Genomic DNA, 27873 nt, shown 5'->3' with positions numbered 1-27873 from the left:
ATTTTAGTACTTCAATTTAAACATGTTTTATTTCAGTATTTTAACTTTCATTTAAGTTTAAGTTTATGATTTTCATTTAATATTTATGGTTTATTTTATTTTATTTTATTTCAGCTTTATTTCAGTTAACAAAAACTAGCAAAGTTTTAGTTAACAATAACAACACTGGAGCAGACTTTATGTTGATAGTCAAAAGTCTGGCTAAACGAAATTAGTCAGTCACAGTATATAGACAAATTTAATTTCCCAACTAAAGACAAGCTTTATGCACAAACTTTCAGTCTTGTATGAGTGTCACGTAGACACAGAGAGAATCTCAATGCAACTCTTTCTTTTCAAATTACTTCAACCGATCCATTATGTTCTCAAGTGGTCGACATGCATTTCAATTTTTTTTTTTTTTTTTTTGCACAGACGCAACTATTTTCAGCTGCCAAAAAAATCTCCCATCATCCTCTTCTCCTCCTCCTCTCCTGGCTGCCCTCATTCATTCACATTTAGTTTTGTCTCTATCCTCTCCCATAGGATACACACACACACATACACAGCACGTTAGCATGCAATCTCCAGTAATGGCTTGAACTAAAAAGACAGAGATACTCTTTTTATGTTCGTATAATGGTAGAGGATAAAGTTCCCAGATGAATAAAGGTCACAGACGCGCTGTGAATTCACAATGGCGGTCGATTTGCTCTTGATCAAACTGCTCATGAACTGAGTGCATGTGGATTCTAAAGAAACCCCCATTAGCGCTGCGCTAAAATCGTACACGAACATCCAGCTATGTTAGGAATAACTGATCTGTTGGAAAACTGTTCTGAATGCCTTTTAAATAAAAAATTCATTTACTCAGGCCTTTTACATTTATTTATGATTTTTTTTGCCAACTACAAGATCTGAAATCTTGTGAATAAAGAACTGAAAGTGTCAGAGCTGTGACCTAGCGGTTAGAGCACATGCTCACTACACAACGAGCGGACACGTTTGTGTAGGCGAAGCAAGATCAACTTGACTTTTTGATTCCTGAAAGGCCAAAGATAATATAAAACTAGATTTAACATTTCCTAAAAATGAGTGAGTGGTGCTTGCTCATGCATAAGTCACCTCTGTAATGCTAGGGTGTTGTGGATGTTTAGGTGGTTACTTACTGGCCTAAGTCAATAAATTCCACCCTCATGTGAGATTCTGGTCTCTATGAGTCACATCTCTCCTTTAATGTGAGTACATGGGATTTTTATTATCTGCTAGGCAAAAATTGTCCAGTCACTTAGAAGAGTAATAACACCTTTTAAATCAGATGTCATGTGTATATAGGTACGTGCATATATGTATTGATTTTTTTTTTATATTATTTTTACATTTGATATTATTTTATTTTTAATTATTTTTGGAAATATTTATTTTTGGGGGGATTAATTAATTTTAATTTCTTTTATTATAATTATTTACTATTTTATTTTGGGTGAGTGAGGGGATGGAATTGGATTGGTGACAATATTTTTTGCTATCCTCTCAATATAGCAATATATATATATGTGTGTGTGTGTGTACATGTTTTTTTAATTAATTTATATATATAAATGGGGATGGAGTGGTGACAATATTTTTTGCTATTCTCCTGTATTTTTCTCCTGTTAATATACTAAAAAATTCAATAAACAGAAAGACTTTCTGTGTGATGAATAGAAGAGTGTAAATAATTTTACTTCTTTTTTCAGAGGTGTCACACAATGACTCGTGTCCAGACCTACCTGAGATCCAGAACGGCTGGAAGACCACTTCTCATGTGGCGCTTGTGCGTGGAGCCCATATCACGTATCAGTGTGACCCGGGGTACGACCTGGTGGGCAGTGAAACCCTGACCTGTCAGGTGGACCTGAGCTGGAACACGCAGCCTCCGTTCTGCGAGAAGAGTGAGTCAAGCACATTTGGGTGTCTTTGCTAATTAGATTCTAAAAGAACTTTAACTTTCAGCAGATTCAAATGTCATCCTTCTCTGCTGTGTCTCCTTTTCCCGCTTCCCCTCATTAGTTATGTACTGCACAGACCCTGGACATGTGGAGCACTCCACACGCACACTGTCTGATCCCAAACTCTTGGTTGGCACCACTATCCAGTACAGCTGCATTCCCGGATACATCCTGCAGGGCGGTGCCACTCTCACTTGCTATGGTCGAGAACCCGGCACTCCTGTTTGGACGTCTCGCTTGCCTCATTGCGTTTGTGAGTTCCCACAAATGTTTTGTCCAACATTTCTGTATTTTATGTTTTAGTTCCTGTTTAATCCCTCAATTATTCCTGATTTAATTCCCTGTATATTAGCGGAAGAGTCAGTGTCCTGTGAGAATCCTGGCCTTCCTGACAATGGCTACCAGATATTGTCTAAAAGGCTTTACCTACCAGGAGAGTCTGTAACCTTCATGTGCTACCAAGGCTATGAGCTTATTGGTGAGATGGCTATCAAGTGCATTCTGGGAAATCCCTCTTTTTGGAGTGGTCCATTACCTCTTTGCAGAGGTAAGAATCATATATGGTATTTACAAAAAAAATATGTACCCGTATATAATATGTATGTATATAAATGTATAGGGTTAAACCTTTATACCAAGATTTATTTATGTGTTTATTTAGTTTCTACTATAATAATAATAATAATTATTATTATTATTATTACTTTGTTACTGTTATTTTACTTCCCAACAATTACAAACTAAGCTGCATAACAGATATTTTGTTTTCAAATGCATTTACAAATGTATTTAATGAATATTCAAAGAGTATATTTATATGTTTAAAAATGAAATATTGTCTTAGAATATTCATTACATTTTTGTTATGCACCTTCATAACAGATGTTTAATTTTCAAAGGTATTTAATTAATATTCAAAAAATGTATATTAAAAATTTAAATATATTCTAAGAATACTTAGAATATTCATTAAATTTATGTTATGCAGCTTCATTAGGGTAGTAATAAATGGAAAACAAAGTGCAAATGTTGGTATTACCATTTTGTGATCACCATTACTTATTATATTTTTTACTTATTACATTATATATATATATATATATGTGTGTGTGTCTAATATTATTATTTCATTACATTATAATATTATTTATTAAATGCTGATGTATTAAATATATTTATTTTTACCCAATATATTTCAGCCAATCATGAATGCTCTAGCAATCATGCACTAGAGGGTAAGTTTTATTTTTTTATGTACTAATTTAAGCAAAGGTTTAGCTTGTTTAGATCTACTGTAAGTGTCTACCTTTAATATCACAAGCAGCATAGGTGCATTGTTAGCAGAGAGATTATATATTTCTAATGTTTGATAGATGTAGTGTGTAAAGCAGGTGGAAATGAATTATTAACGTATATATTATCCTTGTATCTTGTCTAGTGGCTGAAGCCGCGGCAGACTCTTCTTTTGATGGGGGAAGTATGGCTCTAGCAATATTTATACTGGTGCTGCTAGTATCTGTTTTACTGGGAGGAGCCTACATCTATGTCACGAGGTGAGCAATACAGACAGTGAAAAGTGTTTACTAATTGTACAACAATAATGAGCTACCGTTGTTCATGGGCACTTACACATGTTCTGTTTCTGATTTAATAAATTGCTCAAAGCTAATTGTATTAATAAAACGGTGCTTAGAGTCACCACTTTTTGTGAAATGAGAGTGGTTTCTTCATAAAGCATGTAATGGCTTGAAGCGCAATGATATGTGTAGGTGGGAAAACAGCATGACTGTCCATTGCTGATGCGAGAGAACATGCTGCGTTTGTACCACTGTGAAACACTCTTCTCTGTTCCTCAGGTGCCGTTATCATTCAAACCTGAGACTTCCTCTGATGTATCCGCATCCCTACAGCCAGATCACCGTGGAAACCGAGTTTGACAACCCTCTCTACGAGACTGGAGGGGTGAGAATCTCCCAGAACACCTCAGTAACCACATAACAAGGCCCTTGCAATCACCTAGAACATCTAAGCAACCACCTAGCAACCATCCAGAACCCCTTAGGAAACGAATATTCTGGAAAACTTCCAAAACACTCCACCTAGCAACTACCTAGCAACCATCCAGAACCCCTTGGGAACTACATGGTACTGCCTTGTTCCAGAGCAACCTAGCAACCACACAACAATCCTAGCGATCATCCAAAGCATCTGAGCAGCCACCTAGCAACTCAATGTCATCATACCTTAAAGAACACCATAGCAATCACCTAGAAATTCCCTAGCAACCACCAAGAAACTTCATAAAACTACCCAGAGCACCATAGCAACCACCCAGAACCCTTTTGGGAAGTAATTAGCACTGCCCTGGTAATCAGAACACCCTAGAAACCAGTTGCTACAGACGTAGCAACTACCTAGCAACCATCCAGAACCCCTTGGGAACTACATGGCATGGCCTGGGAACCTGCTAGAGAACCTTAGTCCTGGAAATCATTCAAAACACCCTAGCAACCACCTAGTAATTCCCTAGCAACAAACCAGAACCTCTTGGAAACTACATAATGACAGCCTGGAAACCACCCAGATCACCCTAGCAACTGAAAACACCCTAGCAACCACCTAGTAACTCCCTAGCAACAAACCAGAACCTCTTGGAAACTACGTAATGACAGCCTGGAAACCACCCAGATCACCCTAGCAACTGAAAACACTCAAAACACCCTAGCAACCACCTAGTAACTCCCTAGCAACAAGCCAGAACCTCTTGGAAACTATATAGCGCAACCCTGGAAACCTCCCAGATCACCATAGCAACTGCATTTAGAAAATCTCTAGAATACCATTAAAAACACCCTAGCAACCATCCTGAACCACCTAACAAGGGCCTGGAAATCACCTAGAACACTTTAGTGACACTGTAGCAGCCACAAGTGTTTATTTCATGATCACAAATTGGAAGATCCTCCATAATGGCTGTAATTCTCATGTTTATGTTGTACAGGACACAAGAGAATATGAGGTGTCCATATGAAGAGGCCCACAGATACGTCCCGTACTGTTCCAGTGCTTACAGGAAGTGATGTAAATAGATCCTGACAACTCCACTCTCCCCACCTCCCCAACCTTAAGAGGACAGAGAGGGGCGTGAAGGGAACGGGGCTGTGAAACAGGAAGTACCAGTGCAGAGATCGTTTGGCCAGTAGACATTACTGTGGTTTTACGACATGTGATTCGACACGTATGCGCTCACAGCCGGAGGTTCTTATTCTGCCATTCACAAACGTGTGTGTGTGTGTGTGTGTGTGTCCAGCGAGTGGAAAATAACAAGTGAAGAGTTTGCACAGTGTTCTTACGTGACTTACGGGACAGTTTAACCCTGGAGTTCGTAACCCCTTTGCTCCGATACGAAGGGGTGGTAGTGGCGCCGTCCTGTGTCTGTCTGTGGCCCGTCTGCCTGCTGTCATTTGTAAGTCTTTTTACTTAGAGCAGTTCGTAGTGCAGGTTTTAAAGTAGTATTTTTCCCTGCAAGTGACGTCCTACTGCAGCAGAGAGCAGATGATGTATTTATTTTGAAGTATATGTGAAATGTTCTCTGCTGATTAATGAATACTTCATTTTGGAGATCAAGAAAAAAAAATGTAACTGATTTCTCTAAAGAAATGTGAAAAATAAATAAATTCATTTAAATCTTTTCTAACACTGATGTATCCTGTTTTATTTTAAGAGATCTGACAGATGTGGAGCCCTAAACCTATTTAAATAATTACATTCAGTCTTGAATTTACTTTTGTATTACTTTTGCCCCCTTAATTTATTCTGTTCTGTTAACTTTATTTTTTTATTCTTTCATTTTATTTATTTATTTGTTTATTAATAGAACATTTATGCTCCAAATTCTGCCTACTGGAAAGAAAATGTATAAATACAATTCTGTAATATAGAGACTTTTGCTAGTGTTCCCTATGGAAGCTTATTTCCACACAAGATAAAAAACAAAAACTTTTTTCTCACAATTATGAGGTTGTCTGACAATTCAGACTTTTTTTCACCGCAATTCTAAATTTATTTCTCACAATTCTGACTTTTTCTGAATTCTGCATTAGAGGGGTGGTTGATTGCGATTTCAGGCACTGCGTAATATCAGTGCGCCTGCTGCCCCCATGGTACGGCAGCAAAGTTCCTTGATTATTACGCCGGAATGAGAGTATAGTTCCTAGCCATATCGACCTAGAACATCACAACTTTTCATTTTCCGACGGCCTTACTACACGATGTAACTACAGAAGAGTCAAGTTTTGACATTTTTGAGCGATATGCTAACGGTCTAATCAGATTCAATGATCTATGCTAAGCTACAGCTAAAAGTGCTACCGCTAGACCCGGAGATCGGCTGAATGGATTCGAAAACTGTAAAACTCAACTGTTTAACTCTAGGGGAGTTGGAAAATGAGCCTATTTTCAAAAATAGTGGAGTGTTCCTTTAAATTAAACTCCCAATTGCGAGTTAATAGTAGTAGCTCATAATTGGTAGTTTATTTTAACTCCAGACATAAATTCACAATTTTGAGAAGCCTCAAAGTAAACGTTACTTTTTATTCTGTGCCTCAAACAAAAAAATGTCAAAATTGCTAGAAAACGTCTTGAGTTTATATCTCACAATTCTGACTTTGTTTTGTCTTTTATCTTATTCTGTGGTGACTGTACATAGTCTACTGCATTTCATTTGTTTTTCCTGAGAAAAGGTCCACGTTAAATCGGAAGCAAATGCATGCAAAAACATTTCCCTATTGGTATGTCAACACACTTATGGAGTGGAAACACCTAGCCTTCAACTCACACGCAAGAGTCACATTTACAGTGAAAGTTTCGCATGCTATCTCGTTTCTCAGTCCACCCATTTCCTTTGATTGTTTCATCTTCTTTTGAAAACGATACTGTGTTAAATGGGTGCATTACTATCAAATTTGCACATTTTTATGCATGTTACCAAAGAATCGTTCAGCAAAAATTTAGCACATTTGAGGCTCAGACAGAGACACAGGAAAAGAAAAAGCCACTGGTTGTGGCTGTCAGTAGAGATCTGAACTGTTAGTCTGAATGTTTTTAAACTACGTTCGCTTCCTCTTTGTGCTTTCTGCCCATTTGACTTCACGGCAGAGCATTGAGCCTGGAGATCATGCAACGTTCAGTGTTTGTCGCGTGAAGGTCAGTTAATCATTTCCTTAATGAGTTGTGTTTAATGCAACTCCTTTCATATCACTTTATCAGTGCAGTATATTTTTTTCGGCTCTACCTGTAGCCTGTATTTCCTGTGCATGTGGCATAAACCACTTTCACTTTTTTAATATGCAAAAAAGTGATTTTTAAAGAATGTGTAATTCAAAGATAAGGTCTGATGAATCAAAAAGCTTTGTAAGGCACTCATGGTTCCTGTAACCAGTTTTCTTGCTGTTATCAACAAAACATTTGCAGAAGTAGTCAACAGAGGAAGTGCAGTCACTTCTGTGTTTAAGCATAGCCTTTTTTCTGTCTTGGCGTGATGCGGCTTTCAGTCAAACGGGCAGTTGTACTCCTGCTAATGCTCTTCGGAGCTTGTACGCTTACTAGGACTCTATATGAGGTGCTAACATGCCCTGGAGAGGTTCCCAGAACTCATATGGTGTCTATACGGGCTCGAAACTGGAACCAGACACAGTACCGGTATAACCAGAACACACCGATGGTGTTTGTGGGTGGGGTTCCACGATCAGGGACCACCTTGATGCGTGCCATGCTTGACGCCCACCCTGATATCCGCTGCGGGGAGGAGACGCGGGTGATCCCCAGGATACTGTCTCTGCGGCAGGGCTGGGGGAGGCAGACGGAGGAGCGCTGGGCGCTGGAGGACGAGGGAGTCAGTCAAGAGATGCTGGACGCAGCGACCAGAGCGTTCCTGCTGGAGGTCATCGCACGGCATGGGGATCCTGCACCACTGCTGTGCAATAAAGACCCCTTTACACTGAAGAGTGCTGTTTATCTGTCACACATTTTCCCCAAGTAAGATATCTCCTTTTTAGAGGTGCATTCAGGGATTTAATTTATTTTATTTTTTTATTTGTTTTGTAAAAGGTTTTACACAAAGACATTTGTAGTCCTTCTGAAAAATATATTAACACTTATTTATTTTACATGGACTGAGTTCCATCATGAGGGCCAACGTGTTTTCATAGAAAAATGTAAAAATCTAGTTGCTGATACAGTCTAGAAGTGTTGTTTTTATTTTATTTGAAAGTTTTACACAAAGACATTTGTAGTACTTCTGAATAATATGAATACGCTTATTTATTTTACATGGAGTGAGTGCCATCATAGTGGCCAATATGTTTTCTTCAGAAAATAAACAAATCTAGTTACTGATATAATCTAAAAGTAATGTTTTTTATTGTTATTATTTTAGTTATATTTTTATTTGTTTTTTTTATTATTATTTAGAAAATATAAATGTTAGCACAATAATAATGCTTGATAAATACACACACACACACACACGTGTATATATATATATATCATTTTTTATGGTAAGCAACTGTTTTCTCATTAATAAATGTTTCTTAAGCAGCAAATCAGCATATTAGAATGATTTCTGAAAAATCATGTGACACTGAAGACTGGCGTAATGATGCTGAAAATTCAGCTTTGCATCACAGGAATAAACTAAATGTTAAAATAAATTAAAATACAAAATGGGTATTTTAAATTGTAATAATATTTACAGTTCTTAATGTATTTTTGATCATTTCCATAAAGATTTTCACATAGATTTAATAGTGCATTGCTCTTCAACTGGAAAAATGTCTAAAATAAAGGCAATGTTTTGTGCTGCATAAAGCAATGCCAGCAAAATCCTTTTCATTTCTTGCCTTTTTCATGACATTTCAGTCTTTCTGTCTCACTCCTCATGCCATCGTCTGTCCTTTCAGCTCTAAATTCCTGCTAATGCTCAGAGACGGCCGGGCGTCTGTGCACTCTATGATCTCCAGACGAGTGACTATCGCTGGCTTCAACCTGTCCAGCTACAGGGACTGTCTGACTAAATGGAGCAATGCAATCGAAGTCATGCTCTCCCAGTGTATGGCAGTAGGCCGGAGTCGCTGTATGACCATCCGCTATGAGGATCTGGTGCTGCAGCCGCGAGCCACCATGCGGCGTGTGCTGCGCTTTCTGAAATCACCGTGGCACGAAGGGGTGCTTCACCATGAGGAGGCCATCGGGCAGCCTGGAGGAGTATCACTGTCTCGGTAGGGCGACATTACATTTAAAGGGATAGTTCACCCAAAAAGGAAATTTTTGTCATCATTTACACACCCTCTACTTGTTCTAAAGCTGTATGGGTTTCTTTCTTCTGTTTAACATATTTTGATATTTTGAAGAATCTTGGTAGCCAAACAGTTGATGGTACCCATTGACTTCGTTAGTATTTTCTTCCATACTATGGAAGTCAATGGCTACCATCAACTGTTTGGTTCTTCAAAATATCTTCTTTTGTGTTCAAAGCTGAAAGAAATCCATACAGTTTTGGGTGAATAAATGATGACAGTATTTTCATGTTTGGGTGAACGATCCCTTTAATGTCTTGGGTGCCGGCCCTCCACTGTTCCCCTGACTATCCTCGCTTTTCACTTTGTTTTTAAGAAGTGAACGCTCCACGGATCAGGTGATCAAACCAGTTAACCTGGAAGCCCTCACACGTTGGGTAGGCCACATCCCAGCAGACGTCCAGCAGGACATGGAGAACATCGCGCCAATGCTGCGCAAGCTGGGCTACAACCCCAAAGCCAATCCACCAGACTATGGTCAACCAGATCCGGAAGTGATCAACAATACTGAAAGGGTATATTTGAACACAGAATATGACATACAAACTGCATTTCAATTCATTCAGTGCAGCTCAAGGATCCGAGTTGCTAGTTATTCAGTCATAATTTCCAGTTTTCCATGTCTTTCCTAGGTACTGAGAGGAGATTTTAAAACTCCCATGAGACTGAAAAGATTGGTACAAGTGAGTGCAAGCTTTAACGTTTTTAAAGCCTAGTGTATCATATTTGATATGGATATTTCTAAGGCCTCTATTTAAGTTTATACTTGTTTAGCGAGTAAAAGGTCTTTTCTAAAACTTTCCCCTTCAGGTTGTGGTACACAAGTGTTTTAGCTGTGAAATAGTAAACATAAGTATAACTTTTCTATTGTTAGTAATATTTCAAGAGAGTGACAATGCAGTGGTCTGCTGTATTGTTACACTCTAAGACATTAAAAATATGTCTCAATGTACCATGTTAAAATGAAAATGTGTTAAAAGGTGTTTTACCTCTATTTTGAATTACAGTATGCGTTGCATTGTGTAGTGTTTGAGGATTGAAGGAAATGTTCAAGCTTCACAGAAAATGTACTGGTAATTTTCTTTTTGGCCTTGTAAGTATCAGCAACTGCACCAAATTTCATATTTGTTGCTCAGTTTGGGCCGCTGAATAAAACAGATTAGTTTTTTCTTAAGTATGAGCTCCATATTCTTCTATATCATACTATATGAGCCATAAAAGCCAATTGTAACAAATACGATACTCAACAAAAAGCGAATATGCACATTTAAAAAATATATTTTGTCTAAAGTTTCAATAAACTGTTCCTTTAAAACAAACAAATGATTTTCTGACTATTATTTAATATGACAGGCTTTACAGGGCTAAACATACTTTTGGCCAAAAATTTTAAAACACTGAAATGTCTGAATTTAATTGAGTTAAAATTACAAAAATCAAAGCAAGTGTCATTTATTTGAAAGAAATATATATAAATACTGTACATATTTAAAAAAAAAAAACATATTTCAAGTTAAACAGTTCACAAATAGATGTTTGAAATGATTCAACAAAAGATTTAATATTATTTGGAGTGATTTCTGGTAGTCAAATATTAGTAGAACATGTTAACATGAACTAGGAAAATGAAATGTCATTGCAAAAATGGCAGAAGTTGGTTTTAGAAATTTATTTATTTGCAGATGCCACTTTATTTGGTGTTTTTTGTCATCTAATGAAATGACACTATGTCCCAATACGTTCTGTGGGCACCCTGTATATATAGGCCTACTATGATTATAGGTTGCATATGCACACTTTGTTTTGAATAAATTATAATCATTTTGAAATCATTTCTTGTTTTGATAGGTATCTCCAAAGATAGTTTCTAAAGAAGGTAGAAATTGAACAGAGTCATTGGTTGCAGTATGTGCTCGAGTTCAGCTTTGGATAACTTCACCACCATTTTGTGCCATACAGATACAGAGCAACCTGAGAAGGAAATGAGGAGCATCATTATGCAATAGCTGTGGTAACATGGGGTCTGATTTCGACGTTGCCAGAATCCATTATAATAATTAGGTGACTAAATCTTATTATGTACCAAAATGTTGTAATGCAATAGACTGGTGTCAAAGAAACAAGTCTCAGGAAGGACATTAAACACTGGACAGAGATCAACATTTTTACTTCCTGATGCTCTCAAGAGAGTATTATTTGCTTTGTTTATCGAACAAAGCTTACCATAATTTAATTACACTGGACTTCCTGAACATTGCAGTTTTTTATGTCTTGTTTTGGGAAATGAGAGGAGTCAGTGTGATGTAGCGCTTGGTGTCGCACTTAATGTTGTTGCTATGTCCCTGCGTGACCTAGTTATTAAAGGGGTCATATGATGCTGCTAAAAAGAAATAGTGAGGTAGGTATGTGGGGGCGTGTTCGAACGAGCCGTTTTAGGTAGGTGTGGCTAACTCTTAACTTTTATAAAGAATATCTCTTTGGATTTGAGACTTTAGTCTTTGCAACTTTACAGATCTTCTTTATGCACCAAGAGCTTGTAACACTCTAAAGAGAAAGGAAAAAATGAAATCGCATCATATGACCCCTTTAAATTGAGCCATTCTTCTTTTCCTATAGTGCCAAAACGCATTGTTTTCCCTCAGTGTTTCCAAAAGTGCATTATTTCAATTAAAAAATGTTAATACAAATCGAGCAATGTGTTATTTTGAATCCTATTTGTGTCATTATTTTGATCTTGATCAGAGCCAACCCTGTGCAGTGCATCATATCACTCCGCCTGTCCCCAAAACCCCACGAACACACCAAATTAACATATATATATATATATCTGTTTTACGTCCCCAAAACAAATTTATAAAATGCGTCTTTGTATATCTTCAACATAACGCATATATTAATGCTTCCCACAGAATCAGGTTTTCAAATCGAATGTCTGCAATTGTTTAAATAGTGCGTCGGGCGTAGCGGCGGAAGGATACAGCGCGTTCTGTATAAATAGCCGGACCTTTTGTTTTGAGCAGTTAGATTCGCTCCCGTGACGAGAGGATAAAGACGCACGCATTCCGCACTCTTCCAGAAAAGAACATTTGTTAGTAAGTATGAAGTCAAATGTACACAAACGACGCCAGCTATATCGCTACTTAAAAACAACAGTATTTTATTTGACTTTAAGGGCTTGTGGAATTATATAAACGTGTAGTTTTTAATGGGCTAATGCGTTAGCTTTTATGCTAGCCGGCCTGGTCGTTTCTGAGGACTAAATTTGACCGTCTTTGTAATTTCATGTGGATGAATATTAAAATATTATGCATTGATGTGTTTTATGTATGTTTTGTGCTCGTTCGCGAATTTGGCGGCGAATTATACCGCTAAACAGCGCGGTGTGGTCGGTGAATCTCAATTCATCTGCGTATTTTCTTTCAGCAACATGTCAGCAATCGACACGTCCTTAAACATGTACCTGGTCGAAATATAACTCATTAATAGTTATTTATCTGTGGTTCTCAATGTTTTTGTTACGTTGTTGTTGTTTTCTGGCCATTTTCTGTGGTAAAAGTCGCCATTTTGTTTTCAGTCGCCCACTTTCGTTACGCCCTGCCTCTCAGCTGTGTCAGCAGTAGTGATGCTGTTTGCTCTCAAACCTTGTTTTGTTTTGCTTTCTTCTATGAAGAAATTTCTAGAGAATTCTTAGGCTTGTCTATCAATACTAAATGAACATGTTCTCTTTCTAGTTTTTTAGCAATGCAGCACATGTATTGACGTTAATTAGTTTGAATATCTTTTTCTAGCGTAAAGATGCAGATCTTTGTGAAGACGCTGACTGGCAAGACCATCACCCTCGAGGTTGAGCCCAGCGACACCATTGAGAATGTGAAAGCTAAAATCCAAGACAAGGAAGGCATCCCTCCTGATCAGCAGCGTCTGATCTTCGCTGGCAAGCAGTTGGAAGATGGACGCACGCTGTCTGATTACAACATCCAGAAGGAATCCACCCTCCATCTTGTCCTGCGTCTGAGAGGTGGTATGCAGATCTTCGTCAAGACCCTGACTGGCAAGACCATCACCCTCGAGGTTGAGCCCAGCGACACCATTGAGAACGTCAAAGCTAAAATCCAAGACAAGGAAGGCATTCCTCCTGACCAGCAGCGTCTGATCTTTGCCGGCAAGCAGCTGGAAGATGGACGCACTCTGTCTGACTACAACATCCAGAAGGAGTCCACCCTCCACCTGGTGCTCCGTCTGAGAGGTGGTATGCAGATCTTTGTGAAGACCTTGACTGGTAAAACCATCACTCTTGAGGTGGAACCAAGTGACACCATTGAGAACGTCAAGGCCAAGATCCAAGATAAGGAAGGCATTCCTCCTGACCAGCAGCGTTTGATCTTCGCCGGCAAACAGTTGGAAGATGGACGCACTCTGTCCGACTACAACATCCAGAAAGAGTCCACACTCCATCTTGTCCTGCGTCTGAGAGGTGGTATGCAGATCTTTGTCAAGACGCTAACTGGAAAAACAATCACTTTGGAAGTTGAGCCCAGTGACACCATTGAGAACGTGAAGGCCAAGATCCAAGATAAGGAAGGCATTCCTCCTGACCAGCAGCGTCTGATCTTCGCTGGCAAGCAGCTGGAGGATGGACGCACCCTGTCCGACTACAACATCCAGAAGGAGTCCACCCTCCATCTCGTCCTGCGTCTGAGAGGTGGTATGCAGATCTTTGTGAAGACCCTGACTGGCAAGACCATCACCCTTGAGGTTGAGCCCAGCGACACCATTGAGAACGTCAAAGCTAAAATCCAAGACAAGGAAGGCATTCCTCCTGACCAGCAGCGTCTGATCTTCGCTGGCAAGCAGCTGGAGGATGGACGCACGCTGTCTGATTACAACATCCAGAAGGAATCCACCCTCCACCTGGTGCTCCGTCTGAGAGGTGGTATGCAGATCTTTGTGAAGACCTTGACTGGCAAGACCATCACCCTTGAGGTTGAGCCCAGCGACACCATTGAGAACGTGAAGGCCAAGATCCAGGACAAGGAAGGCATTCCTCCTGATCAGCAGCGTCTGATCTTCGCTGGCAAGCAGCTGGAAGATGGACGCACGCTGTCCGACTACAACATCCAGAAGGAGTCCACCCTGCATCTCGTCCTGCGTCTTCGTGGGGGCAATTAATCCGCTCATGATGTTTACTATGTAGGTCTTGAAAGTGATCAGACCAATTCCAGTATCCTTTGTTCCCTCTTAATCCTTCAATAAAGTTCTGGCATTCCTGATTCTCTTGTTTTGTCATCTCTGAAATAATTCACAATTGTCACTTTAAAAAATTTTTACAATGTGGAGTTCAAATGTTTTTGTGTGTGTGTGTGTATATGTATGTATATATATATATATGGCGCTTGGCCTTGGTTTGAAAGTAAAATATGATCTAAACTTTAAAGTTGAATTTCTCATGCGCTTTCTAGTACAGTAGTCTACATTTGAAGTGGATCAAAACCTTTCATCAAAGTCTTGGGACAACTTTGAACTTTTTGATCCACTTCAAATGTTGACTACTGTAATTATCCAAGTATCTCATTTGCTAGAAGTTGCATTACATGATTCGTAATATTACACTGGAATAAAAGTTGCATAGAATTGGCAAGTAACACCTTTTAAGTTAGATTTTGGAGTTTAAAACGTTTTCAATCTTTACAACTTAAAACTAGTATTTCTGTGTTGGATTGCAGTTAATAAACAAGCCACTAGATGTCACCACAGGTTTGTGGAAAGCCAAGGGACCCCTTTTAATGCTCTTATTTTTGAAGTGGTTCTCGTGTCTGTGTTCTGGCTGTCTTGTAAACATTTCCTATCTGACCCTGGAGTCATGGTGCTTTAATGGGTAACGATTAAAAGCCGGTACCCTGACACTTAAAATTATTTTCTATTGCAGATTTCCTTTAAGTACTTTAGTAATCGGTTGCTGGAGGGCGACTGTTAATTAGTTTAACTACGTTGTACGTTTACCTGTTAGAGAAACTGAAAATTGCCTTTTTTACGTGAGCATTTTTTTTAGCTTGCAGTATATTGTTATGGGGTGGGGTATAGATATTTACTGGTCAAATTGTCTCAATTGAAAATAAGTATATCGCAACATCTGCTTTGTTTTGCTACTGTTCAGTCAGTTTCTTCTGGCATCAGATACTTTTCATTGATATTGACCAGCAGTACTAACTGGAGACGGTGCGTCTTGAGCAACCTTAAGTTGTGTATTGCTTAAAGATACAGATCAACCTTTGTGTTAGGAGACAACTGTCACCACTGAATTCCAGACGATCACATACAACGTCTCTCGCCTACTTTACTGCATTGTCACTTCTGATTCTGATATCAGTGCAAGAATCAGTCCAGCCGGGTCTAACGAAAATATTTATCTGGTCTTCTAAAAAAATATTGCTGTACTAAAAGATAAACAAGCCAAGGGCTAAAAAAAAAAAACCCATTAAGCTGTTGATGTTGGTCTGTTAAATGAGAAATATATGTTCAACATAATTAATGAAGGGGCGCTGTGAATAATTTTTGTAATGTTTAAAATGTGAGATCCATCTGATTTGAAATGAAATGATTTTAACCTGCTGTGCTGAGATTAATGGACCTTTTAATTAAAACATTTAAACGGACTTCGTCTATATCATAGTGTGACTGGAATTATATTGTTTCTAAATGTAACACGGTCAGCAGTTAATTTCATTTAGACAGTTTTCTGCTGTCACAGTGTCATGTGTTTTCAGAATGTCTTTCATGCATTTCACGCAGATACATTTCTATGCACCAGTAAATATCATTCATAATTTGTGGCTTATCATATTTGTCATGCCCTTAAAGGCCCAAAAAGTTTGAGCAAATGTGCTTGTTTCCTTCACTAGGTTTCCAATCTGGATTTGGAATAAAAAATCACATGCATAGCCTCTTTAAAAAGCTCTTTTGAATCCTCATATCATATAAGCAACTGAAACATGAAACTCCTTTCTAAAGTTCACTGTCTTATTGTTCCTATTGCTTTAGGTAACATTTTTATTAAGCAGTCTGATACTTTAATGTTTTAAAAAGCATAATAGGTCTTAAAAGGGTAAAGGGTGGTCCGTATCCTCGGCACATGTTTTACCCTCCCTCTTTTTAATATGTAGATCTCTGAGTACCACCAAAAAGATTAAAACAGGATACTTTTTGTGTTTAATTTCATGTTGAAATAGGATGTTTAAATGTATATTTGTATGTTTTTCACTCCAAAATCTGCGAAAAAATGTCAAACCATGGCAGATACTACATCAAAACTTTCCATTTCACAAAGAAAAATAGCTGTGTCACCGCAGGCTCTATATAAGCCTTTGTGTTACATTATGAGTTATCAGTGGCAAATATCAATAAAGATACAATAACACTTATCATGTTCTTCCAGCAGCTCTGTTTGATCATTTATCATGGCTCTTTAACATAATACGCCATGTTATTAATGGCAGTTTAACAGTACAGTACATAAACAGTGAAAAAATAGTATATGTATAAATAAAATGTTTTTTTGCAAACTTTTACCTCAGAACTTCTATTTTATTTTGGACATCAAACTTATTCATATAAAAGAAAATATTATTAAAATCTAATTACTTATTCAAATGACAGGACAATGAATAGGACAATGTTCTAAATGCTTAAAGAACAGAAGAATGAATTTCAGATTTATTACAATTTTTAATACAGTTTGATTCCATGCACAGAATTTGACATGAAAAAAAACGTGCGCATGTGAGGCCTTTTCATTTCCCTTTTAGTTGATAAATCTGTTCATTGAGTTATTCTAATTATTCACAAATATATGCTTAGTTGCGTCTAATTATTTGCATTTAGTATTTTTTTTCCCCTGCTGTTTGCTATGCCATCAGAAAAGACATTTTTGGTTTTTCTCAAATCTAAAATCTATAATCTATTAGTAGTCCAAATACGTTTTGGGGCCACTGTATGTACGTATTGTAAACTTTGCTTTTAAATTGTGCCAAACAAAATAAAGTGACTTCATAGATTAGATTTTCTAAATAGTTTCTTATCCTTTATGGTGGGAGGCGTGTGTAACTACATTACCCAGAAGTCTCTGGCGCTTTGGGCATCGTAAACATGGTAATCAAACAGCAAGAGCGCTATAAAACCTGCAGGATTAGAGAGCCGGACTTTAATATCACTCATCAGCTGTACTGTACATGATCATAAAGTCAGCAGAGCATTAATAACTCAATGGCCAGAGTTTTATGGCTTTATCTTGTATAAGTGATAGTTTGTTCAGCCGTCACGCTTTGAGTTCCCTGCGCTTTCCAGAGGAAATCACTTTATTGTTCTCAAAGCTCCGCGTTTGTTTGTGAAGTGAACTGTGTGAAAATAAGGATGGCGGTGTCTAAGTCTACATTATCAATCGTTTTTATAGTTCTGGGAGGTTTGGCGGTTTTATTCGGGACTGTGCTGGTGTTTGTCGGACCTATTATAATAGACGATCAAATAGTGAAGGTAAGTCATACATCTGACAGGTGCACAAAACGCTCTAATTAACCATATTTGCATTTTAAAATAACATAAAGTTGCAAAAACACGTGCGTTAGTGTCGACCAGCCTTGAACTGAGCTCGATATGACTTTCTGTAGTTGTGTTGTGCATTTAAAAAAACATAAATAGGAACGACCATTAAGTTATCTAACTTAATGACTAAGTTAGCCTATATTAATAATAGATAATAATAAAAGCCTACATAAAATAGTTTAAATAGTTGTGGTAGTCGTAGATTGTCAAATGTGTGCGTAATCAACCACACCGATAATGACACCTTTGTTTCATTCTTTCACTGTCAGTTTTGTTTTATTTTTAATTTATGTATTGTTTTAAATTTCAGAATTAGGCATTGTTTTCTAAATGCTATGTAGTCTTGTATTTTACCTTGGTGCCACTTGCAACTCTTACCGATTTTACGACATGTATCACAGTTTCTACAAAAATATTAAGATCTGTTTTCACCAGAGATCATAATAATAAATGTTTCTGAACAGCAAATCAGCATATTAGAATGATTTCTGAAGGATCATGTGACACTGAAGATTAGAGTAATGATGCTGAAAATTCAGCTTTGCATCACAGGAATAAATTACATTTTAAAATATATTAACATTGAAAACGGTTCTTTTAAGTTCTAATAATATATCACAATATTACTGCTTTTACTGTAACTTGATCAAATAAATGCAACCTTGGTGAGCATTTCAAAAACATTTGAACTGAGATCTAAATTCAAGGGACTTTTTATCACTTTTTATTTTTTTTGTGGTGTCATACTTTTTAAAAAATACAAATATTCAATGTTGTCTCTCAAAAAGCCATGAATCTGCATTTAATAATGAAATCTAAAGATGAAGTTTTAAGTTAAGCTATTTTAAATACATAATTTCACACTTTGGCCACTAACCATCTTCACATCATATCTTCACAGAATGTAGAGATTAACCCGAGCAACGGACTCTCCTACACTATGTGGAAGGACATCCCAGTTCCCTTCTTTATGTCTGTATATTTCTTTCATATTGTCAATCCTAATGAAATCTTAAACGGAGAAAAGCCCACGGTGGTACAGAGGGGGCCGTATGTGTACCGGTAAGAATTGTGTTCCCTTTTTTTTTTTGTAAAACTACTTTAAACCAGACAGAATGTATTTTGAAAAATTCAGTGCAAATCACTTGATCTTGTCTGGATATATAATGTTTGTGGATGTTCAGACCTGTAAGTTAAAGGCCTGTGACACTGAAGTTCATGGTAGGTTAGCCTGCATGCCCCTGGGCAGGTTTGCATGTGCATACGGTCAGTATTCCAGGCAGGACCACCATAAAGTCTGTTTTCTTCCCTTTAGGATATAAAGTGTCCATCCTGGAGTGATTTGTAAAGAAATAACTTTGCACAATAAAACTGGGTTTGTTTGCACTGGTCAGTATGAATCTAAAAGCATTCCTCTTGTCCATATAACCTGCCCTAACATGATGTAATATCTCTTTCTTGGACTCATGTGACCTTTAGCACAAAGAGGTTTGTCTGCAGTAGATGTTAGATCTGGATCTGGGTCTGTCTGGTGGCCTTAATCTTACCCGAAGGACTGAAAAAATAATATGTATAAAAACTGCATATAAAATAGATACAAAATATATTCCTTGACAAAGATCAAGGAATAGACTAATTCAATATTATTAAATTTTTTTGAACAAGGATATGCATTTGTGTTGGGAGTTTTACATTTAAAAGACAGTTGCAGTATTTTCCATAGTCATGACTTCCACAGCTATGAGCCAAGACACGTCATTTATTTTTATGATTTATTTGATTTTTTTAGTGTGGATTCACTTATTGTTATTCTTTTATTTTCTTTATTCTCTAACCGGAATCTGTCCAGTTTTTATTATTAGAGAGGAACTGTGATCCTACCCTGGAGCCATGCATACTAGAGCATTGCACTAAAACAGACACAGTGCTGGAACTGAATGAGAATGAGGACGCTCCGTACTATCCAGAATTAAAATAATACGATTTATTATAAGATCATTTTGAAAACCCAAATTTATTAGCCCAACATATTTTTATTTTATTTTATGTTGCACAGCATATTTAATACATATTTATATAATATTTTATTTTAAAAGTATCAGTAGTGCCTTTTTAACTTCTAAGAATTTAGAATTAAAAGAATAAGATTTCTTATAAGATCCCAAATTAATTGGCACATTATTTTTTATTCTATTTTAAGTTTGAACAACATATCATATCATGTAATATTTTACTGTATTAATATCAGTCGTGTTTTTTAATGTCTATGTTCATAAGTTGTATTTCTTGTATGTAGAGTATACTTCTGTTGGCATGTTGTTTTAGGCCCGTGGTTTTATCATTGGTTGTTAAATGTGCTTTCATTTCCTCCGTCATAGTTGTGTGGCTTCCTTTTTAAGACCAGGCACATGAAACAAATCACGTGCTTGCTTGCAATCTGAGCGGGGGGCTGCCAGTCTTTTTGTGTGACTTTCTAACGCGCTGACCGAGAATCTCACAGTTGTTCCTCAAAAAGCTGAATTTTGCTGTGTTAGGGTAACGTTGCTGCAAATCAGCTGGCTAAAGGTCACACTTTTCTGTTGACGTGACTCGTATCTGTTTCAGTGAAAACCGCTGGAAGGACAACATCACATTCCATGACAACCACACAGTCTCGTATAGGGAATATCGGCAGTATTTCTTTGAGGAGAGCATGTCTGTGGGAGATGAATCCGACGTGGTCACCATCCCTAACATGCTAGTACTGGTGAGAATTCAGGACTGTATATTTAGCCCACTGTGAAAAGCAATTGAAAGAACTTGGTTTTTCATTCACGGTTTCAGGGCGCATCAGTAATGATGGAGAATATGCCCCTTCCTGTACTCTTGCTGCTCAGCACCGCGTTCAAGTCCTTCAACGAAGGACCTTTCTTGACAAAGCCAGTTGGAGAACTCATGTGGGGCTACGACAGCAAGTTGGTGGACTTCCTGAACAAATACCTCCCTGGAATGCTCCCAACCAGCGGGAAGTTTGGCTTGTTTGCAGAGGTGGGTGTTTTCTGGGTCTTGTTACAGGAGCTTCGTCAGTGGTGATGATTAGTTTTGTGGTTTTTAGCCTCATTGATTTTCTTGTTTTGTTTCGCTCCATATATAGTTTAACAACTCCAACACTGGACAGTTCACCGTCTTCACTGGTCAAGACGACATCCGGAAAGTTCATATGGTGGACTCTTGGAATGGCCTGAAAAGCGTAAGCCAAATGTTTTTTGAGACCATCGTAAAACAAAAAAACACTTCAGTAGCTCCGTTCCAATACATTAGATAGCTGCCTATATAGACAGCATACTAGGGCCAGAAACTTACACTGTGCATGAATACCTTGCATTCTCAAAATGTGTCAGAATGCAGGTTATATTGCAATGTAAGTATACGCTGCATATGTTGCATTGCCAGAAGGGTTATAGTGGGCAGCAGTGGCAGTTGGCAATCCCAAATTGTTTTGCAAAGAAACATATTTAATAAAATACTATATGAATATGTAATTTTAGCTAGTATTTACACATGCAATATATGTAAATATGTATATGTACATTTTACACAATTAAAATAAGTAAATCACACAATTTTAAAAGAGTCTTTTATATGCTCACCAAGGCTGCATTTATTTGATCAAAATTCCTTTTCTAATTTTTCTTTCTATTTTTTTTTTTCACTTTTTTTCTCTTCTTTTCTTTTACCATATCTCTTTTTATTTTTTCTTAATTATTTAGCTTTTTTGCTTTTCTTTTTTTCTTTTTCCATTTGTCTTTCACCTTTTTTCTTTTCTCTTTTCCTTTCTTTTTTTCTCTTTTCTTTTCGTTTCTTTTCATCCCTTTAAATTTTTCAGTAAAAACAGTAATATTAGGAAATATGAATACAGTTTAAAATAAATGTTTCTATTTTAATTGATTTTAAATTTGTCATTTATTTCTGTTGTGGAAAAGCTGAATTTTCAGCATCGTTACTCTAATCCTCAGTGTCGGTGAAGATTAAAAAAATAAAATAAAAATTGACTTTTAATCAATATTTGTTTACGTTATTTTTTTTTTTTAGAGTATCATGCTGTTAGCGTAGTGGCAAGTGAGCATTAAAAAAAGTGCCCGTTGATTCTCTCATGCGGAATGGTATTTGTGAGTTGCTGTTTATTAAGATTGTTCCATTTAAGTTACTAAAAGTTGTCTTGGATTTGATGCTGCCGATGTAGGAGATCAGACCTTGTGGTGTTGCATAAAGATAGTGATATCATGCTATATGTAAAGGATCTTTGTTTAATCTGCAGGTGGATTACTGGAGGTCTGAACAGTGTAACCAGATCAATGGTACAGCGGGTCAGATGTGGCCTCCGTTCATGACTAAAGAGTCGACGATGCCCTTCTACAGCCCTGATGCGTGCAGGTGAACACCCACACTATTACCCTCTATAAGATAGCAAGTTTTAATGACTCTGCGGGTTCTAAGGGCTTGTTTTGTGGCAATTCTCTAAACTCAGGTCCATGGAGCTGGTATACCAAAGGCCAGGCGTGTCGCGCGGGATTCCTGTGTTCCGCTTCGTGGCTCCAAAGACTCTTTTTGCCAACGGTACAGATTATCCTCCCAATGAGGGCTTCTGTCCGTGTCGACAGTCCGGCCTTCTCAACGTCAGCACCTGCAGACACAGTGAGTCTCTAGTATTTTTCTTTTTCTTTCTTTTCTTCCCAAGTTTCTCTTTTTCTTTGATTTCATTTCTTTTCTTTTGTTACCTTTTCTTTTTTCCTTTGCTAATTTTTCCTTTATTTAATTTTTTCTCTTTTTTCCTCTCTTTTCTTTAACCCTATATCTTTTATTTTTCTTAATTTTTTTTCTTTTCTTTTTTTTTTCTTTCACCCTTTTCTTCTCTAATCTCTAATTTCTCTTTTTGTTTTCATTTTTTCTTTTATTTAATTTCTTTTTCTTTTATCTTTTTTTTTCTTTTTCTTTTTTCTCTTCTATCCCTTTTTATCCCCTTTTTTTCTCGTCTTTAATCTTTTTATTTTTCTTAAGTTTTTGCTTTTTCGCTTTTGTTATTTTTAACCTTATTTGTCTTTTTTTTTTTTTTTTTTTTTTTTTTTTTTTTTTTTTTTTTTTTTTTTTTTTTTTTTTTTTTTTTTAACCTTTTTTTTTTTTTTTTTTTTTTTTTTTTTTTTGCTTTTCTGTTCTTTATTTATCTTTTTCCTTTTTCTCTGTCATTCATCTTTTTTCTTTTCTTTTTTTCTCCTGTCACAGATTCCCCTGTGTTTATCTCCCGTCCGCACTTTTTTGAGGCTGATCCCGTCCTCTTGGACACTGTCAATGGATTGAGCCCAAATGAAGAAGAACATGGGCTTTTCATCGATATCCACCCGGTAAGAAAACCAGGCACACAGAAACACATACTGTAACCTGTAGCATTATTATTGGGAACTACTCCATATAATTAGGTGGACATTTCTAGTATGTCTAGTCTTTCTGGAAATAAAATTCTATTAAAAAAATATATATAATGTATTATATATACATTATAAATGTATTATATAATATAACGTGTAGTTATTTTTTGTACAACTTTTATAATAATTCATAACAAAATTTAAAAAACAATATTTGTTACATAATTTTTACTTCAAGAAGGCAAACGAATAACAACTGATGGTATGTTTCTTTCTCGTCTGGTGACAGCAAGTTTGAAACTTATCTCTCAAGGTCATTGATTATCGGTTGTCATGGCTCAAAAAACCTAATGTCTTTATCTCTGAAATTGGCCATGAATGTGAAATTGATCCTTATATCTTTTATCTAAATTTGTTGCATAAACATCTGCTTTTATTTAGCTTTAAAAGATGTACCAGCAGGTTTTGCCCGTTGCTGTGTTCTGTGTTTGGCGTCCACACTTCCTCTAATTGTGACTAAGATTGCAAGCTTGTGGTTGTTAAGAAAATCAGTGTTTCAGCTTTGTCACTGGTTTGATAATGAGATTACGTTGCTCATTACTGCCATTAAACCATTACAAAATCTGATAAGCTAATTGGAAATGATGGGCATCGTGACCTTTATGATGTTTGTATAGCTTTCAGCAACTTAATGACCCATTATAAACCAGATTCTAAAGGTATGGTCTTTTTACATGATCAATGACTGACTAAAGGTTTTCTGATGACATATTTTAGATTTAAACCTTTGTGTTTAATTCAGTAGTGCTGTGGTTTATAGGGGGTTAAACATAGCTGGAAATCTGGCATTTGCCATTTTGATTTTAGTTGGTTAGTTAATTTGGTAGTAGTGAGCATTTATCACTTTGCTGGTGTTAGATGTGAAACTCCTGATGTCTGCATCCGTGGGCCTTTTGCCACACATGTAGTTTGATAAGACAAACTCCACTTTATGACTTCTGATTAGCTGGAGATAACGGACGCAGCTTTACATCGCTAAACTGAACGGAATTGCACAATCCTGATACACTTCTTGGCCTGCTATTCGTCCGGTTGCAAAACCCGATGGTTATCTTGTTGTACTGCCTTCATCTGTTTTCATGCTTGCGTTTGTCGTCAATGAGAAAGATGTTTTTCTGAAAGTGCTGCGGGACATGCAAACAGCCTCGGCTTGGTTTGAATGTCTGGGATGAATTGACGGCATGAAACCTGATTAGCTCCAGAGTGTTTGGATGCTCGGATCCATTACTAAGTTGTCACGAAAGCTCTTTGGATTCAGTGTTTTCTGCAGAAGCAAATGCATTTTTTTCTCTCTCATAGTTCAGAACTAGGCCTTCATTGAATCTACACCCTCAAAATAATGGATTCAATAGAGAGCAGTGCAGTTTAGTTAGACTGTGTCTAAATCAATTCAGCACATTTTTTTTTTTTTCTATTATTTTTCAAGATTCTGTCTGGGCCGAGTCATAACTTTCTTTGTTTGTGGTGTTATTAGCCTTTTTCATCAATATTTAATTAAAAATGTAGTGTTTGATAACTTTATTCAATTTCTGTATGTTTCCTACTTGCTGAAGGGCACGTGTAGCTAAATATGACATTTATTATAATGGGTTTATGTGTTTTAAGTTCACATAAATTAGACGTTATTTTAAGTTGTCTAATAAATGTTCAAATTGATAGCTCTCAATTATGCTGTAATCTTGAATGACTAGTCAGTGGTTAAATATTAGGGGGAAAAAACATTTTATAGAGACATCAGTAGTATTAGTATCAATGATACATACTGGCCTTCAGTCATAAAAAATAAAAAGATGCCATTATACAAATATAAAAAATATACTCTCTTTATGTTGTTTGTACATTAATTTGAAGATTGAATGTGAAATTATTGCAATGTAAAAATATTTTTAAAATCTTTAATGTTAGGTGGGATTAATCCCGATTAATTTGAGAAAACATTTGCGATTTAATTAATTTTTTTTAATCGATTGACTTGACAGACTGGAGTAATGATGCTGAAAATTCAGCTTTGATCACTGGAATTAATTACATTTTACAATATATTCAAATAGAAAAGTTTTTAAAAATTGAAATATTATTTCACAGTATTACTGTTTTTCTGTATTTTTGATCAAATAAATTCAGCCATAAATAACATTTGGATGGTAGTTTTATATTCCAGGGAAAATGTTTAAATGATACTTTTACATTTGATCTTCATCCAGGCTTGGGTTTCAGGGATTCTGAGACATTTATGGATATTTTAGTTTATTTACTCATTCATATTCTGTTTAACTTCTATTATGTGTTAGTTGTTTTTTTTAAAAGGTACCAAAAAATGCACCTTGATCTATATAAAATCAAGTTTATAAAGGGAATGAACTGAAAAAGTATGTTAGCTAAATCACTACTCCAGTAATACTTCAAGTTGAAAGATATTTTAGTGTAGAAGCAAAGAGCTTAATTCTCTTCCTGAGTGAATTAAATCCGATCTGTATCATACAGTCTCTGTTGGAACGTGTTTTCATTGAAAACTTTGTATTACAGGAGACTGGCGTGCCAATGAACGTTTCCATTCGGCTGCAGCTCAACCTGCTCATCAAGAGGGTATTTGGCATCTCGTAAGTACAGCACAAATACAGTAGGTCAACAGTCACAAATATCTGTGTCTGTTCTGAGGTCCAATCACACAGAACTCCAGCTGTTGTGAAACGTGTTTGTTTTTGACGACAGCTCTGTTCTTTACAGTGACTCATTTCTGTGTGTTTGCTCGTTTCAGAGAAACAGGAAAGATAGCTGAAGTGGTGATGCCCATGATCTGGTTTGAAGAGGTAAGAGTGAGTTACAAAAAGAAACCAATGGCACAAAATATCTCATGATGTCTAAATAAAAAGTTTCCAAACAAATGTTAAAATGGCTGAAATGTGCCAAAATACATTTTTCCAATTGGAGTCATTTACAAGTTCAAATTCTCAAGTTCACTTAAATTTAAAAGACCCTTAATATTCAGTCACTTTATCAGTTTTACAACACTGATACTATTGGATGAGTACAAAGCTAAATTGAGCTGGATAATGACTATTGTATTTTGTAGCGCTGATTTATAGCGGAATCTAATTTGTTTCGTAATGAATAACGCAACATTCACACTAGCCACGTTTACATGGACACTTTTTGTTTCAATCAGAATGAAATCATTCCGATGAATCCGAACGTAGTGTTTACATGAACGCTAAATAAAGTGATCAGGTTGATGTGCGCAATTATCTGTCACAAGCTTCAAATCAGATTTAATCTTTTGACATGCACACACTGCACAAATACACAGAGTTTCCTGCTGTTTTTGCATACTAATCATCCTCCTTTTCTTTGTTTTAAAAAGCAGACTTAATATTTGTCTATTCCGGGTCCTAATTAGGAGATGGCAAGCACATGAAGCTTTGTGCAATGATGCTTATATTAATCAAGAAGTAAAAACGGCCATTCCTGCACCCAAAATAGTACATCTACAGATGAGAGTTAAAAAAAAGCACTTGTGGCACAACGTTATCCTGCACCACTTCACAGACGACGAGTGGAAAGAACATTTTAGATCGACACATCAGTCATTTATAATATTCAACAACAACAACATCGGCTCGTTCCGTGCGTCATGCGTCATTATGTCATTTCTACGTCATTGTACATGCACAAAACTTTCCAGTTTCAGTTTTCAATCCAGTCAAGTGTTTACATGTACATTGAACCAAATTGAATCAACACTGAACTAAATTGACTGAATAATGACACTTTTTTGTTTTTGTTTTTAGAGCTGCTTCACAGCTGAAATTGTATTTGTTTCATAGCTGAAGAACTTTAATAAAGCGTATAGTGTTAGTTCTGGCAGGTCATGTGAGTCAAGCTTGCATCGGCTGACTCTCAGCTGTTCCACATCTATTAGGGGTGGAATGGTACACAGATGTCACGGTTCGATACGATTTCGGTACAACAGGGGGAAAAAAAACATCTACTATGCTCGGTTTCTTTTCGTTTATTTTGAACAGACAGTAGTACAAATTACAATTTTTTCCCACCTAGATATGAAAATACTAAATATTATTACATGTTATATATATAAAATCTGCAGTACATATATACATACAATGTTTTCTTTATTTTACAAAAGCACAATGTTTTGTTTTCATTGCGAATGTACACAAATAAAAGCAGAACTTTATACAGTGATGTATTATTAATAAGACCGTAAGTGTTTAAAGTTGATTCTGCTGGTATAAGGAAACAGTTGAAGTGATCGTGCCGGCGCGCACACACACACACACACACACACACACAAAACACATCAGTTCGAGCATTGCTAACTTTACAGCACAGTTGGTACTTTATAAAAATAAAATACAGTGAACCAAACATCAGCGCTCCCGCCTCTGTGTCACCGTTGGAACGCGACTGAAGTACAAAGCCTATAATTTACATAATAAATAATAGTTTAGCATTCAGATACGTTACATCGCA

The 27873-nt window shown here is 36.7% G+C and overlaps 4 protein-coding genes across 8 annotated transcripts in view; all 4 read left to right on the top strand.

Annotated features, from left to right (window-relative positions):
- Positions 1-5608, top strand: part of LOC107758626 (seizure 6-like protein) — a 45665-nt gene extending 40057 nt beyond the window's left edge. For both annotated transcript variants that reach the window (XM_016576397.1, XM_016576398.1), the window contains 7 exons: positions 1719-1913; positions 2032-2223; positions 2323-2517; positions 3170-3205; positions 3409-3523; positions 3827-3932; positions 4972-5608. In XM_016576397.1, coding sequence (XP_016431883.1) covers positions 1719-1913; positions 2032-2223; positions 2323-2517; positions 3170-3205; positions 3409-3523; positions 3827-3932; positions 4972-5001 — 869 coding nt within the window. In that variant the 3' untranslated portion in view covers positions 5002-5608. The remainder of the gene's footprint in view (positions 1-1718; positions 1914-2031; positions 2224-2322; positions 2518-3169; positions 3206-3408; positions 3524-3826; positions 3933-4971) is intronic.
- Positions 5609-7316: 1708 nt separating this feature from the next.
- Positions 7317-11682, top strand: LOC107758592 (protein-tyrosine sulfotransferase 2-like). Of its 2 annotated transcripts, XM_016576360.1 has the most exons (6): positions 7317-8006; positions 8930-9247; positions 9642-9840; positions 9958-10008; positions 11174-11201; positions 11285-11682. In XM_016576360.1, the coding sequence occupies exons 1-6, from the start codon at positions 7510-7512 to the stop codon at positions 11329-11331; spliced, it is 1140 nt and encodes a 379-aa protein (XP_016431846.1). In that variant the 5' UTR covers positions 7317-7509; the 3' UTR covers positions 11332-11682. The 2 variants fall into 2 exon arrangements, with proteins under 2 accessions (XP_016431846.1, XP_016431847.1); XM_016576361.1 differs by lacking the exon at positions 11174-11201.
- A 646-nt stretch (positions 11683-12328) lies between these two features.
- On the top strand, positions 12329-14595 carry ubc (ubiquitin C). 2 transcript variants are annotated; one of them, XM_016576396.1, is made up of 3 exons: positions 12329-12417; positions 13114-13451; positions 13680-14595. In XM_016576396.1, the coding sequence occupies exons 2-3, from the start codon at positions 13121-13123 to the stop codon at positions 14492-14494; spliced, it is 1146 nt and encodes a 381-aa protein (XP_016431882.1). In that variant the 5' UTR covers positions 12329-12417; positions 13114-13120; the 3' UTR covers positions 14495-14595. The 2 variants fall into 2 exon arrangements, with proteins under 2 accessions (XP_016431882.1, XP_016431881.1); XM_016576395.1 differs by having other exon boundaries at positions 13114-14595.
- Positions 14596-17473: 2878 nt separating this feature from the next.
- LOC107758624 (scavenger receptor class B member 1-like) overlaps positions 17474-27873 on the top strand; it is an 18035-nt gene continuing 7635 nt past the window's right edge. For both annotated transcript variants that reach the window (XM_016576392.1, XM_016576393.1), the window contains exons 1-10: positions 17474-17851; positions 18822-18982; positions 20525-20666; positions 20744-20947; positions 21054-21149; positions 22218-22333; positions 22428-22594; positions 23180-23298; positions 25909-25982; positions 26141-26192. In XM_016576392.1, coding sequence (XP_016431878.1) covers positions 17732-17851; positions 18822-18982; positions 20525-20666; positions 20744-20947; positions 21054-21149; positions 22218-22333; positions 22428-22594; positions 23180-23298; positions 25909-25982; positions 26141-26192 — 1251 coding nt within the window. In that variant the 5' untranslated portion in view covers positions 17474-17731. The remainder of the gene's footprint in view (positions 17852-18821; positions 18983-20524; positions 20667-20743; positions 20948-21053; positions 21150-22217; positions 22334-22427; positions 22595-23179; positions 23299-25908; positions 25983-26140; positions 26193-27873) is intronic.

Source organism: Sinocyclocheilus rhinocerous, unplaced genomic scaffold, assembly GCF_001515625.1.
Source record: "Sinocyclocheilus rhinocerous isolate Xijiao unplaced genomic scaffold, SAMN03320098_v1.1 scaffold623, whole genome shotgun sequence".
NCBI classification, from domain to species: Eukaryota; Metazoa; Chordata; class Actinopteri; order Cypriniformes; family Cyprinidae; genus Sinocyclocheilus; species Sinocyclocheilus rhinocerous.
The sequence above is the reverse complement of the archived record's forward strand: the minus strand, read 5'-3'. Positions and strand labels throughout refer to the sequence as shown.

Coding starts and splice junctions, on each gene's coding strand:
- ubc (XM_016576395.1), top strand. CDS start 13,121: ATGCAGATCTTTGTGAAGACGCTGACTGGCAAGACCATCACCCTCGAG.
- LOC107758592 (XM_016576360.1), top strand. CDS start 7,510: ATGCGGCTTTCAGTCAAACGGGCAGTTGTACTCCTGCTAATGCTCTTC. Junction 10,009..11,173: donor GACTGAAAAGATTGGTACAA/GTGAGTGCAAGC, acceptor TTGTTTTGATAG/GTATCTCCAAAGATAGTTTC. Junction 11,202..11,284: donor AAAGATAGTTTCTAAAGAAG/GTAGAAATTGAA, acceptor TGTGCCATACAG/ATACAGAGCAACCTGAGAAG.